The 15,741-nt window shown below is 41.9% G+C and overlaps 1 protein-coding gene across 2 annotated transcripts in view; it reads right to left on the bottom strand.

The window, feature by feature from the left end:
• Positions 1–15,741, bottom strand: part of PGAP1 (post-GPI attachment to proteins inositol deacylase 1) — a 1,466,013-nt gene that overhangs the window by 1,042,730 nt on the left and 407,542 nt on the right. For both annotated transcript variants that reach the window (XM_069615724.1, XM_069615725.1), the window contains one exon: positions 7,688–7,771. In XM_069615724.1, coding sequence (XP_069471825.1) covers positions 7,688–7,771 — 84 coding nt within the window. The remainder of the gene's footprint in view (positions 1–7,687; positions 7,772–15,741) is intronic.

Here is a 15,741-nt window from a genome sequence, read left to right on the forward strand (position 1 = left end):
AAGCCCAGGGATCGGATCTCTCTAGGACTGAAATCTCTGCACAGGCTCCCAGTGGCCGCGATTATTGCGTTCAAAACCCTCTGCATTGCCCACAAGGCCTTCTGGGGCCTGGGGCCTCAATACCTTCAACTCTCTCTTCCTAAATATCTTCCTTCTCGAACTCTTCGCTCATCCGCCTCCAACTCCCTCAGGGTCAGTCGCTTCTCCAAGCAACGAGTTGGTGGTAGATCTCTTTCTTCGGCTGGGGTCTCCCTCTGGAACAGCCCCCCTACCCCCCTGAAACGAGAGGAGAACCATCTCTGATTCCGGAAGCACCTCAAAACTGTTCGCTTTGCTTCTGCTTTTTCTGCTCCTCTCCCCTGCTGATTTCCTGGCTGAAACTGAAACTGCACTGGTTACCTGGCCACTCTCCGATCTCGGGCCCAGGCCCCCTCCCCCGCCAGTCGCACACCTGCACGACTTGCCTAGGCCTCAAGCCCAGGGATCGTATCTCTCTAGGACTGAAATCTCTGCACTGGCTCCCAGTGGCCGCGATGATTACGTTCAAAATCCTCTGCATTGCCCACAAGGCCTTCTGGGGCCTGGGGCCTCAATACCATCAACTCTCTCTTCCTAAATATCTTCCTTCTCGAGCTCTTCGCTCATCCGCCTCCAACTCCCTCAGGGTCAGTCGCTTCTCCATGCAACGAGTTGGTGGTAGATCTCCTTCTTCGGCTGGGGCCTCCCTCTGGAACAGCCTACCTGCCCCCCTGAAACTTGAGGAGAACCATCTCCGATTCCGGAAGCACCTCAAAACTGTTCTCTTTGCTTCTGCTTTTTCTCCTTCTCTCCCCTGCTGATTTCCGGGCTGAAACTGAAACTGCATTGGTTACCTGGCCACTCTCTGATCTCGGGCCCAGGCCCCCTCCCCCGCCAGTCGCACACCTGCACGACCTTCCTGGCAACCCCCGTAATTGGGGACTGTTTTCTGTATCCCTACAGAGCCACCATCTGCACTTGACACCTGATGCCTGCACTTACTCTCTACCCTTGCACTTGCCACCTGCTGGCCGTACTTTACTTATTGTTATTTATTCTATTATCCCATGTACTGCACTGTCCCCCTCCCTCTTCCCCCCGCACTTCTCCCTTCCCCCTTCCCTTGCGCGGTCTGAAGGACACCTGGCCTAGTAGGATTGTTGTCCATCTTCTCTCTGTTCCCCCTCCCTTGCCTCGTCGCGCCTTGAAACACTTGTGTATAGGCACGTTATAAACGCCATGTTATATCATATATCATATCATATGCACAAATAACGTATGCCATGAAGGCCCAATTTCCCGCTCTGGGATAGGTCCCAAAGAATTCTCCTCTGGAAGATAACCTGTTCCCATCTGGCATTCCGTCTAAGGTCCAGTCCACATTGTACCAGGTGCTCATGGCTTTTGGGTCCACAGAACTTGCCCGCCTGAAGGAGGAATGGGAGCGGGACTTGGGGCAGATGGAATCGGAAGAATGGGTGGAGGCTCTGATGTTCCTGAGGGAGGTGGGGATAGCGGCCTGTCTGCGACTAATCCAATTCAAGATCCTCCACGGGGTATATTGCCCCCGTACTGCACTGGCCAGGTGCAGCAAAGTCGATAGCAACAAATTTCTCAGATGAGGGAGGGAGAGCGGCACTTTCCATCACACACTCTGGGATTGTGTACAGATTCAAGTGTTCTGGGAGAAATGCATGCGCGGGCAGGCTGTCCACCGTGATGGGTGCCCAAGTGCCTAAGGAACCGAAACTGTTTTTTTTTCTTGTAGTATGGATTTATCAAGGTTTAGTCCAGTTGTTAAGACCATGTTACTCAATCTTGTGCAGCTGTTAAGATACATTCTGGGGTTTCCCCTCTTGGTATGATGGCAATTGAAGGAAAGACACGTTTTCTTTACAACCTGTTTTAAAAAGCAATAGGGATGGCAGGATTTAGCAAGTGGGACAAATGAGATCTGATCATAAATTGTTGCCACAATCTAAAAAAAGGAATGAGATAACCGTAAGATGAAACGGCTGCAGGCATCTATAAGAGCCAGAAACTAGATGGTGTTCTGGAAAATTGTTTATCACAAAGGTTTCAACGCATCTTTGGCAGCAGTAATAAAATTCCCAAATATATATTGTTAGATTATTTCAATGGAATGTGAAGTGACCGTAGCAGAAATATTTTATTTCGGCCTGATAGAGTAGGGCTTGCAAATAGGGACTATCACGAGAGCTTGATTTTCTGAACTAGTGAGATGAGCTGTGCTCTACATTGTCAAAAAAGCATTAAGGTCCTGCGTCCCAACACCCTTACAATAGATCTATGAAAGACTGAAATGGTCAGAAATGCGGCCCACAGATCCCTGTAGGGTGACAGACTTTCCACCAGACCTCCCTCCACGCCACTTCTGAAAACATGCGAGCCAGGAGTCGCGAGATGAAAAGGCAGAGAAAATAACCACAAGGGTCTTCCCCTAAAATGGAGAAAGAAAGAGGAACATATGTTAGCAAGTGATCTCTGGGGCTCTTTGGTAATCCCCCTGCCTTCTTCTTTCTCCCCACCCCACTTTTACATTAACAGCAGGTGAATGACCTAAAAACCTATGGGTGTGCACTAATCAGGAAACTTTTATCCCTGTGAACCATAGAGAAAAATAAAAAGAAACAAGTGGTAGATGGACCGGACCTGTATGATTCGAGGACTTGGTCTAATGTAACGGCAGAGCAATATGGGCAGGATACACAATTCATGGGTCTTCTTCCCTCCTGGGTTCGTGAAACAATCCCAAAAGTCACTAGGTTCCAGAGAAAAACTGAACAAAATCCAGGAAGAACTCCATTCAAGGAGGTGCCAAATCCAACAATGAATAGTCACCAAGTCAAAGGGAAATCCTGAGGCAAGCCCAACAAACCATATGAGTTCAAACGCCATTTACATCAAACTGAGGTTTATGTTTATTTTTATTGAATTTATATAGCGCTTTAAGCCAAAGCGCTTTACAATATAACAACAGGTACAAAAGTGAGAGAAGCATATTGACAAACATGAACAGGGTAGGTGAAGGGAGTTACGGTGTAAGATTTGAGGTACGGGGAGGGGGTGGGAGGGGGGAGGGTAAGTGAGGGGGAGTGATCTGGTGTCCTCATTGCACTTAAGTGGTATTTGTTACCAATTTAAGGTCAGAGGGGAAGGTGAGAGGATGGCGGAAATGAGGGGGGCAAGGGTAGGAGGGGAGGGGTAGGGAAGGGAAGTCAGGGGGGAGTGAAGAAGATGGGCTTTGAGGGAGTGGCGGAAGGATGAGTAGGTAGGGGTGGAGCGAATGGAGAGCGGGAGGGAGTTCCAGTGTAGGGGGGCCAAGAGTTGGAAGGAGCGGAAGCGTGAGGAGGCACATGAGGCTGGGGGTACAGTGAGGAGGTAGAGGTTTGCTGAGCGGAGAGAGCGGGAGGGGAGTAAAATGAGAGGAGGGAGGAAAGGTAGCGGGGTGCCAGGTCATGGAAAGATTTGTAGACAAGACAGAGGAATTGAAATTTCAGTTGTGAGAGGAAGGAAGGGAAGCCAGTCAAGTTGAGAGAGAGAGGAGGAAATAGAGTCTCGAGGGCCGAGGAGACAGTATAGATAGAAGTGGTAGATGGATTTTAGGGGAGTTAGGTGAGAGACGGAGTCCAAAGAGGAGAGAGGAGCAATAGAAGAGGCGGGAGAAAATAAGGGAGGAGATTAGGAGTTTGGAAGCATGGAATGTGAGAGAGGACTGGATCTTGCTGATGTTATATAGGTGGTGGCGACAGGCTCGAGAGGTTAGAGAGATGTGGTTGGAGAAAGAGAGAGAGGAGTCGAGGTGGAGGCCGAAATTGCAGGCATGGGAAGAAATGGGGAGGTTGGAAGGTGGAAAGTGGATGAAGGGAGGGGGAGAAGGGGAGAGAGTGTTAGGAGGGAAGAAAAGCACCTCAGTTTGTCAGTATTGAGGGAAAGAAAGTGGGATGACATCCAATCTTTTATGGCCGTGAGGCAGGAAGAAAAAGTGAGGTGGAGGTCAGATGTGAAGGAAGAGAAGGAAAGAAAGAGTGTCACATCGTGGGGAAGATGGCGAGTCTGGAATCGTTATCGCCGTGGCCCGCCATAGAGCTTTCCGTCACGTTCTTCTCCCCAACGTGCTTGCAGGTCTTGTCTTTCTCCGCTCGCGTACGCGACCGGGAGCTTTTAACCCTCAGCTTCCGGGTCGCGTACGCGTTGCAACGCTCCCTTGATTCCGCTTATTTTGCCACGCTTGGTTGCTTTCTGTGTAAATCTCTCTCCGCCCTCGTTCTGCTTTTCCCTCCTTCTTTCCTCTTTCTTCTCCCCCTTTTCTGTAAAGCTTTTCTTCCTCCTGGGTGCCGTCCTTGCCTGCTTATTGGACTGCCTCTGCCTCCCGTTTTTGTGAACATTTCATCTTCCTGTGTACCGACCTTGCCTGCTTATTGGACTGCCTCTGCCTCCCGTTTTTGTGAACATTTCATCTTCCTGTGTACTGACCTTGCCTGCTTATTGGACTGCCTCGGCCTCCCGTTTTTTGTGAACTTTTCATCTTCCTGTGTACCGACCTTGCCTGCTCATTGGACTGCCTTCGCCTTCCGTTTCTGTGGACATTTATCCTTCCTGTGTGCCGACCCAGCCTGCTAACGGATCACAGCCTGAAATCATCTTATAGGGGTTTTTTGTGCCGTGGGCTTTTTATCCGACGGTCACGGAAGATCTTTCACCGCCTTACCTATACGGTGTCGCGGTGGCGTCCTTTCGTGGCCGTCCATACCTTCATAAAAAAAAGGAGAAACCAGGAAACAAGGAAGAAAAGAAAACCAGGAGAAAAGACAGAGGTGAGGAGGAGGGGGAGGGTTTTGCGACTGAAACTTCATTTGAAGAAGAGGACATAGCTGACCATTGTGATAAAGAGTTGGGTGTCATCAGCGTAGAAGTGGTGGGAAATGCCGAAAGAAGAAATGACTGGGGAGAGAAGGGAGGTATAGAGAGAAAAAGAAAGGGTCCCAGCACGGAACCCTGAGGGAACCAAAACGAAAGAAAAACCAAAGACGCTATCTGGAAAAGCAGACCCATGGTCGGAATCCAAGGAAACAGGAGCACATCAAAAACGGGAAAGCTGCTCTTCGGGCGAAAGCTGTGTTGAGAAACACTTCTGCAATCTACATCCTGTTCTGTATTGAAAGATCGAGACCTGGCATGTCTGATGCCCAACATGTTACCGGATTATCACAGCGTCAGCACCCAAGGCCCGGTCAGCGTTTCCAATAAGTTGTCATAAATTGTCAAGTTGTCATCTGACTATTACAAGCCAGATGACCAGAAGAGTCATTCAAATAAGTATTCACTCTATTTCTAAGCTGTCAGTATGGCAGATGGCAGTGGGAGGCGGGGAGGGTTCAAAGAGGGAAGGAAAAGCTTTGTGTGAAGAAAGTGCTAGATTTTCAGCCAGAGGGAGTAACAGGAACCCCCCAACCTGTTGCCTCAACCAGACACAATAGTTACTTCCCCCAAGGTGTCGTAAAATAAGCACATCCTCAGGAGGCAGATCTATTCTATATTGTCCTATGGTCTGTCCTCAGCAAGCCTCATTAAGCCCACTGATGGTGGAACACATATGGGGTGAGGACAGAGGTTCATAGCGGAAGGGAATTCTGCTCACGTGGTTAGTAAGAGAAGGTATTTGCACAGCCTCAACTTCGATCCTTCACAAGGGAGTGTGTCATAAAACATATGGCAATTACCATAACCCTTAGCATTTCAGACTTGGCTCTGGGAGCTTGATACAATGGCAGATTAAAAAGAAATTTGACCTGTACTCTGCCACTTGACTTCGCAAAGGAGCTGTAGGATATGACTTTGGGTTGCCCTTAGTTCGCTAGCATAGTTTGCATACTCCAATGCCAGAAAGACCACATTTCAAAGTTTGTATCGTCACTTGGAAGTATTGACAGGTCTTGAAATAGCTGAACATTCACTATTGAGGAGAAATCCTATTCCCCTCTTTGCGTCATAGGCGTAGTAAGAGAATCAGGGACGCACCTCTATTGATCAATTACTATCAGTCATAATTATTACTAGATATTCTGACCCCAAGGTAGGACCTTCAGAAGATCCTTGATTTAGACCGCCAGAACATGAATGCGCATTGTGATGGTGGTCTGAATCTGGCTCACCCAATTCCTGGAGGTTGAAAACTATTAGGTCTATAAGAACTGGCGAACAGGCTCTGCCATAGGGCCAAAAATTGTAGATGTGCCGGTCTTAGGAAAGCATTTGAAAGGAGATGGTTTACAGTCTGGACCGGTACCATTTGAGGTGGGAAATGTGTGATGTTGTTTTGCAAGTGTGCATCCAAACAGTACATTTGATCCTGTATAATTATTGACCTAACATGGTCATAAATATGTGACTTGTGCTGTCTTTTTGTTTCCTAAATATGCAACAAATTATGGAAAGTAAGCCCAGTAAATATTATTGAACGGTTCATTTTTAAAATGGACCTGAAATACAAATATTTGGATAACACAGTTAAGTGCATTAAACTGATTTCTTTGTAGGAAATGATATTGATATCTTGAAATTAATCTTTTGAGACATTGGAGAATAAACCTTAAAGCACACTAATAAGGATTTTCTCACATGCATAAATTTACAATTTATCCAAGCACTTATTCTGCATACTCAGTGCCTGATTCACAGAAGCTTTTTCAATGGGATTACAACATTATAAAAATGCTTCTGTGAATCAGGCCCTAAGACTGTACAGAAATGTAATTTGCCAAAAGGTTATAGTTAATACAAACATACATAATGTAGTGACCACAGCAGATCTCTGGAACATCTAAACGTGGGTATTAGTAAAATGCAGTAATAACCTTGTGCTTTGCTGCTGATTTAGCAATGGGGAGGGTGTGTAAATTATATGACTTAGGCATTTCATATTTCCACAGATTGCCTGATTGCCAGGCAGGCTGCACAATACCTGTGTTTTATAAAGCGATGCAGCCCCTTCAAGAATTTGTATTCGATTCCCACCACAAAGGTTTTTACATATGTCGCAGTAGGAAGGTTAAACCTGTGGTTTCTTCAGCAAGATGGTTTTGGGTATGAAATTGCTGACACTCAATGATATATTCTGAAATTCTATTGATTTTAAGAAATGTTGATCTAGTCAGAATCATTTTATGGAATCAGATCCGTGGTAATAGTATTCACTCTCAAACGTTTTAGTTAATTAGCATGCGTATTATAGTTTTGAGGGGCTTCATTTCATTTGTGTAAGTTATTCTAAAAGTTGTCAAATTACATTAGGATTTTATGCAGTCTTTTTTTCTGGTGCCTTACCTGGTGTGGCAAGACATTACTTGAATCCGTTTGCAGGACATTTGACAAATTATTTTATTTAACTCACATCCACTTAACTGATGTTAATCCCTAAAATGTAATTTGCTGAGAGATAATCAATAAAAGACAGTTACTGTAATTTAAACTGATGTAATTTAAAATGTCCGTTAGTGCTCGTACATCGGAAATTTGAAAGTTTGGCATGTATTTGTTTTTTTAAAACAGGTTAAAAACATCTTCAACGGGTGACAGGTCCGCACAGAGCAAAGCATACTATTCAAGACATTATTCATCCACTTAAACAAATAGGACTTCTGCTCACCAATAAGTTGTTGTGGCAATGGAAGTGACTGTAGGCTTCTCTGTGATTTACAAGAGGAAAAGTAAAAAAGGTTTCATTGGTCTCCTATATAAGAAAAAGAAAATGAGTGAATACACAAAAAAAAACAATATTTGACACCAATACTAATGACCACCAGCAGAATATTTCACATTTGCTTAAAATTATAAACATTTTTATTTAACAACTATGAAAATCCAAATATTCCGAAGTTAACTTTGATATTGCATGGCTTCCTGTATGGCATACCAAGTTGTCAATGCTGAGACATAGAACTGCTTTGCTACAATTTTTGTTAAAATCTCCCAAAACATGCTGGCATTTGCAAAATGTCTTTCCTGGTTCTCTAAACTGCCAAGTCTGAAGTAAACTAGTTTCATACAGTGAAACCGTGGCCTTTACAATAGGGATTCTGCCTCCATGGAGTTGCCTCTTCATTGGTATGCCCTTGGGGCAAAGACGCCAAACACTTTTTAAAAAGGTAACAAAATTAAATATTGGACACAACCGCATCTCTTGCCAAATGTCAGATTTAGACTCCTCTGTCTTGAAGACGGGAATATTCAAGTCTAAAACCTGGGAATGGTTGGAGGAATATGTGTGGACAGTTACGTAATTTGCTAATCTGTCCGTTCAGTTTATTTGCACCATCACACCCCTTGAATAAACAAAAATGCCATGGGGTACTTAATTGGTAAGAACTCAGGAAAAAAAGTTGCAAAGTCAACAATCCCTGCAAAAATGATGACTACCCTACACGAAGAAGTAAAAATAACATTTATTGAAAATAATTCAGATAAAAATGTACAAAGCAAAAACATTCCAATTTCTAAAATAGATGGGACCATACCCATGGTGGACGGTGCTATACAAATGACAAAATGAAATTAAAACTAAATTTAAAAAACCTCTCTGTGCTGTGATCAGAATTGTTCAGAGCAGGTGAGGAGGGTAGACGCAGGTTGTAATGGTGGATATCTATTGATGTTCTCACCTGCAAATAACAGTTAGGAGATCAATGTTTTTCCTCCCACTTACGTAGCATTTTCCCCACATATTCTAGGACTGGAGTTTGATATATAACTATCCCAATCCTAGAATATGTTGGAGAATCTGCTCAGTGGAAGGAAAATGCATTATCAACTAGGATGATGCTTTTTGAACCGCTATATCACATAGAACCAGAATGGTGCTTGTGGGCTGCTGGGGTCCCTGCCCAGCCATTTTGGAGTTATACCTTCTGGAAATATATAAGTGCAAACAACAGGACAATGGGTTTCGATTGGGTTAGTATGGTGGGGTGTCCTGGTGCTACTAAATCAATACAAAATCCAAAGCACATTAAAAAAATACATATTTTGGCACATAATTTGCCTTTTTTCTTAAAAAGGAAAATGTATTATTTTTGCTTTCATCATTTAGCATGACTTTATATTGACTATTTACATTATTGTCATTGTAAAATTAGTTATTGTTACACCTCTTCATATTTACGGTTTCAATTTCTATCAGAGTTGTTATTGCTTCCATATTACACCAAGAACAGAAAATAGCACAGCCTAACACAAAGTGATATACAGTCCCATGATTGGAGCTAAGACAAGAACATTGACGTTCTTCAATAGTGGTTACAGGAACATTCCTCTCATTGCCTAAAAGAAAATGAGTAAAACACTTAGATGCCAATTTGTAACACAAAGAATTTCAACAAACCAGCTAACAAAGGCATACGCCTTTAGTGTCAAGTCTTTATTAAAATCTTAAAGCGAGCTGAAAACAAAAGAAAAGCTACTTGGAAGTGCCTGTTGTGGCTGGAGAGACTGGAGAGACTGGTGGAATTAAGGACCTCACTACGTTACGTGTTTTTGAACATCATGTGATTTGGACACTAAGCCCCTCCAACTTTCCCAGAATTCTTCTTAAAGCACGGGCTGCGCGCATTTTTGAAGTGCTTGGATGTGTCTGTTGTGGCTGGAGAGACTGTTGGAATTAAGGACTGCACTACGTTACGTGTTTTCGAACATCACGGTACGGAACTACGACTCTAAAGCAGAGTGAAAAGGATCCCAGCCATTTCTGTGGACATATATAAAAAGTATTATTTACTTATATGTTTCCCTTTTATCCCCTTTTTATAGTAATTTGGACACTAAGCCCCTCCCACTTTCCCAGAATCCTTCTTAAAGCACAGGCAGCGCGCGCATTGGCAAAGTGCTTGGAAGTGCCAGTCGGCTGTCAGCTGTCAGCGGCGCGGTGTAAGGTTTTGAAACTCTGTTCTATTTTTCATCTACTGCATAGATAATTGTACTTGTACATGAATATAGAATATAGAAACCATTCCGATAATTGAGGAATGGTGCAAACGCTAAAATCGGGCATGCCCACTCGGGCAGATATTACAGTGTGTACTAAAGAAGCGGTTTATACACCGAAATCGTCTTCCCAAACGATTCAATTGGGAAGAACGTCTAAATCAGCAAAAATTCATTGTGGCTGCTCAGCGATGGCCGATATTAGGAAGTTTTGTGCTCTTGGTGGGAAGGGTGCTACGGGAGAAGAGCGGCCGTTGCTGTCCCTTCCACCTTCATGTTCGACTATCGGGCCAATGGTGGCTGAGAGGACACAGAATTTAGATGCCAATACTAAGTTAATTGCCAATATGAATACTCCCCCGGATTCTCTGGGGGCGGCTGGTGCTCTGGATATAATTGTTCCTCAGCCGACCTCGGCAGATGCACAAGCTGTAAGCTCTTGCACAGAAACAGAACAAGGAAACGACAATCAAAATAAGCAAAATTTAGACAATGTCTTACCTTTGAATAACCTTGAGAACTATGTGATAGATTTAAATGATGTAGAGAATGCTCATGAAAGCAAGGCACCACGCTCTTGTAAAAATGGTGACCCCAATGTCGAAAATCGGGAGGTGAATCCTCGTATGCGTGAGCTGTCTCAATCGCCGATGATGTTTTCCCCCACAGCTAATAACTCCTCTGTATTGTCTTGCTCATTTATTCCACAGACTCTGCGACATAATTATTCAGCCCCTATAGATAGGCCTCAACCAGTACCAGGGCATTTTTTTAACAGGGCTTGAAACGTCGCTCCAAACAATAAATGTGGCCTTGTTTTATTTAACGCGATTGTATGATACTCTGGATACAAAATATGAATGCACAACATACGACCCTAGTGCAACTAATGCAAGAAATAAACCTCAATCAGGTACGATGTGAATGCTGTGAAAAGCAGCATAAAGTAAAGAATAGTACTGATGAAGTTGATGATATGGAAGGGAGTGAATTAGCAATAGACCATGATGAGGTTTTGCTAATAGATTGCACGCAAAACCAACAGGAAGTCTTACAACAAAAAACTAAGACTAATTCCACTCCTTTAATTGGAATCATAAGTAATTCCATAACGGAAGAAAGTGCGAAAGCAAGGCCAGTGCAATTGCCATCTGATAAACCAATGAATGGACCATTTGAACAATGTAAATTGGGTAAAAGATGTGTATAAAAAAAAGGCAAAATCTAAAATCATGATGAAGTCCCTTAGAGTAGTAATATTCCCACGTACAACATCTTTGAAAAGAAGAATAAAAACCTGACAACTCGTCCTTTAAATGCTAACAGTAAAAAAACTAAAAATGTTAGGAGTGTGGCAAATTCGAAAATTACAGGAACTCGACATTTTTTGCAATCTTTAACTATGCCAAAATCTGCAGCTGCGGCTGCTCGCACTGCCATTGCCAACAAATATAAAAATGTACACCTACTAAAAGTAGCAGAAGCTCAGGAGATTATAAGCAAATCAATGGCGTACGAACCTTTGGATAGCTTAATCTCTCTGAGTGAGGAGCAAAAGGTGGTGATACCACAAAACATATCCGCTCAGCAAGATAGCCAGAAATTCACAAATGAAGGAGGGTTGACTGTCCCAATACAGAGTGTGCAGCTTGACAACAGGAAGCAAAGTGAGGGGGTGCAGGTGGATGCTGAAGAGTCCAATGGAGAAATTTGATTGTTCAATTTCACCTCTCCAATCATTCATAGACAATCACTGAAGAGACTGATTTTTCAAGCTAACAAACAAGAGTCGTCTTTACAAACGAATAATAATGAAATCAGTCGACCTTCTCAGATAAATACTCCTTGACAATTGCAACCCCAAAATCAAACTAAGGGAATTTTGTCATCAGCTCGGGGTCAAAAGCAAATGTTGAAAAAACAAGAACTCAACCATTTGACTTTGCAGTACCGTCCGCATCCCTTTAACAGTTTTGATCTAAACAGACAATCTGTGATTAACATTTTTGCGGATGTACCTACTTTAGCGGGAATGTGCTCAGGAGACATAGACCAAATAGAATTTGTAAATGAAAATGACCTTCCAGTGGTCAAATTGTGGATGAAATCAGGATTTGTCAAAAATGTTTTGTGGCAGGATAGAGCAGATTTGTATGAGCTGGGTTTTGTGCTAAAGAATTATTCATCTCTGGACAACCAAAATGTCCAGAGGTAAAGAAATCAATATATATTGAAGTCTGGTGGTTATATCAAAAATCTTGACGCAAATCAGCAAATGTTTGTATCAGCCGAGGGCGGTCAAAGGGGTGATGGAAAGGATTCTAGAGTGAATAACTATTAACTAAGCCATCCAGTAACTTCTTGTTAGTAGCCTCATGGAATACCAGAGGGTTTAAACACTTACCATCTTCTAAAGATAATCTCTTATGGAAATATGACATACTAGCCTTTCAGGAAATGTGGCTTTACTATTGATTCCTGCCATTGTACCGGTAAGAGGGAGACCTATGGCTGGACTCATGGTGGCTGTTAAAACATCTCCTAATATTCAATTAGAACCGTGGAGGTCTCCAAATAGTTTCCTACAGATGGTAAAAATAAAAATTAACTTGACTATTGGTCTAATAAATATTTATTGGAACCATGTGGCAATTACTGACAACCATTTTTTTCGAGGCTTTAGAGGAGCTACTGAACCTAACACTTCTTGATTCAAGTTGTGAACATTTAATAGTAACAGTTGACTTGAACATAAATTGCCATGACCAAATGGGAAAGGATCTGCCACGGCTGCTAAAAGATGGTATTCATTTATGACTGAACGTCGCTTGTTGAGATTAAATGGTGCTACAAATGGTGATACCCAGCTGCATCCTACGTGGCATAGAGGAGCCCAATCTGCCTACATTGACTATGCTTTTGTAGATATGGGTCTCTTTAACCTGATCTCCGAGTTTTAGATAATTTATCAAGATAAAAGTGACCATGACATTCAAACTTTTCAATGGGAATTGTGTTTTAATGAGAAAAAGCCTGAGACGTCTATAGCTTGTAATATGACTTTGAATACTGCATAAAAGATTCTATTGGATGCCGACGATGCTAGAATCTTTGAATCTGAATCGAATTAAGACATATGCACATGCCAAGTCCTTTTGTCATGAAAGGGGACCCTCATATGTTGAAGAGTTACAAATTTTTGCAAGCCGAAAGAAGCTAGCAAATGGAGCAGAGTCGAGAATGCTCCATGTCTACGACAGTGAGGTTGCCGTGCGCAAATCCCAATACAGACATGATAAAAGACAGCTGTTAAAACTGGACTGGAATGCACGAGTGTCACAATTGAAGATGCTTAAATGTAAATATAAAAATTGGCTCAAAACCAGACACGCCCAAACGTACCAAAAAGGTGCAGAGAAAATAGAGAGGCTTTATTCCAAGACTTCGTCCAAAATATGGACACTTTTAAAAGAATCACATTTCAAGGTGCAAATAGTGCATCAAATGAACCCAATTCCTCAGGAGGTATGGGTGTCTACTACAAAACTCTATATGATGATACAGAGGTTAGGATGCCAAACATTACTTATGCCAAGAGACATGAGAAGGACCTCAAATTTGATGTTGATGACATTTTGTTTTATATATCTAAACTATCAGCTTCGAAGGCTCCGTGCCCCGACGGCCTGTCCAATTATATGATTAAAAAACATCCCTCTGCATGGGCTCTGACTTTTGTTACTCTAGTCAAACAAATATTGAGATTGGGATTTATTCCTCCATCTTGGAGGAAGTCTATTACTATACCAATCTATAATAATGGGTTGAATTCTGATCCAGTAAACTATAGACCAGTCTCCTTGCTGGATATACCAAGCAAATTATTTGCGAGATTATTACTTAGAGATTTAAACAATTGGCTAAATATTACCTAAATGAGAGACCCAAATCAAACTGGCTTTTTGCCTGGAATGGGTACTTCCATCGATTTGCATATCCTGGAGGTCATTAAGCCCCAGGAACAAGCGAAGGGACAGCCGATATTTCTGGCGTTTATTGATCTACAGACTGCATTCGACTTAGTTTGTCGAAAATGACTTATTGGGAAACTGCTGATGGCTAATTGTCCGTCTTATTTGATCTTCTGGATAAATGAATTACACTCTAATACAACAGTGCAAATCAGATTGGCACTGGATGGTACATTGTCAAACCCAATCCAAACATTTCGAGGTTTAAAGCAAGGATACATACTGGCGAGCACATTGTTTAATTTCTTTATTTCCGATGTGCGACATACATTTGGGTTGATTGTCTCAGATGCTCCGCGCATCGGGAGTCAAGCAATCCCCTGGTTTTTCTATGCCGATGACTTGGTTCTATTGGCCAAGACTTCCAGGGGATTGCTTGCTCTGTTAGCAGCATTGACACAGTTCACGGATGCTAATTTACTAAAAATAAACCAAGAGGAATGCAAAATAATGATTATGGGCCTAAAAAAGAACCTCACGAAAATCCGGTCTATTCAAAATGTTGATATTGAGGTTGTCTCCGAGTATAAATATCTTGGCTTACAAATTAGTAATGAGGTAAATGATGTACCATTTCACAGAGAAATGAAACAAAAGAATAGAACTGGCATTGAGCAAACTAAAATCATATTAGCCAAATATGGTAAATTTTCATTGTCACCGGCCATGATATTTTATAAACAAAAAGTCACCCCTATAGTGACATATGGCACTGAATCTAGAGACATCATATCCGAGCAAACATGGTTAAGATTGGAAGGCAGATACTGCAAAACAAAATGCGGTGTACCAACAACAGTGTCCACGTTTTTGATTTGTCATGAGTTAGGCATCATATCTTTATATGCCATTTATTGCTGGAAGGTTCTGTCATTATATCTCAAGTATTTAATGGTGACTGATATAAATAATGTAATGTTTAAAATGGGCAAATACATGCTGGAATCTGATAACCGCAGAGTTTGTAAATGGCGTAATTGGATAAGACAAATGATGGAGGAAGCAGGTATTGAGAACGACCTTCTTATTACAAATCCAGAAAGAGCCAAAAAGAAATGTTGGCTGAATGATTGGATTAATACCAGGAATTCCTGCTTAAAATTGAGAATATTCAATAAACAAGCGTATAGAATTAAAGAACTCCATAATACTGAACATTATTTGTTAAAATATCCTGATCCCAAAAATAGACTAGGATATTTGAGAATTAGATTGAACATTTGTCTGACTAATGAAGTACGATTTATGAGGAAAACTACAGAGAATGGTAATTGTAGATTTTGTAAAGACCCACTTCAGATGGAAACATTGAAACATTTGATTGCTGAAACTGAGAGAGAGATGAGCATTTTTTTTAAACATATGTTCGTTGAACGTTCAATCCTAGACTCTGAAACTCTGTGGAATATTTTATATAATAGTCAAAGTCCAAAAATGAACATGGCAATGACACTTTTCAATCGTTAAGTTTGGGGGAACAATTTGATGTAATTGACTTTAGCAAAATATACATGCCCAAACTGTCTGGAGCTTATGGTGATTCATAATAATTTTTATATGACGTACAGATGATAACTGTCTAATTTTAGATATAGACGATTGAATTATGTTTTGTTAGGATCTTTTCTTTTTCCTCTATTGTTTTTTTCTTTAATTGAGTCAAATTGCATTTTTCTTTTTCTATAACTTTTGC

Source organism: Ambystoma mexicanum, chromosome 9, assembly GCF_040938575.1.
Source record: "Ambystoma mexicanum isolate Mex_15411 chromosome 9, UKY_AmexF1_1, whole genome shotgun sequence".
Lineage (NCBI taxonomy): Eukaryota > Metazoa > Chordata > Amphibia > Caudata > Ambystomatidae > Ambystoma > Ambystoma mexicanum.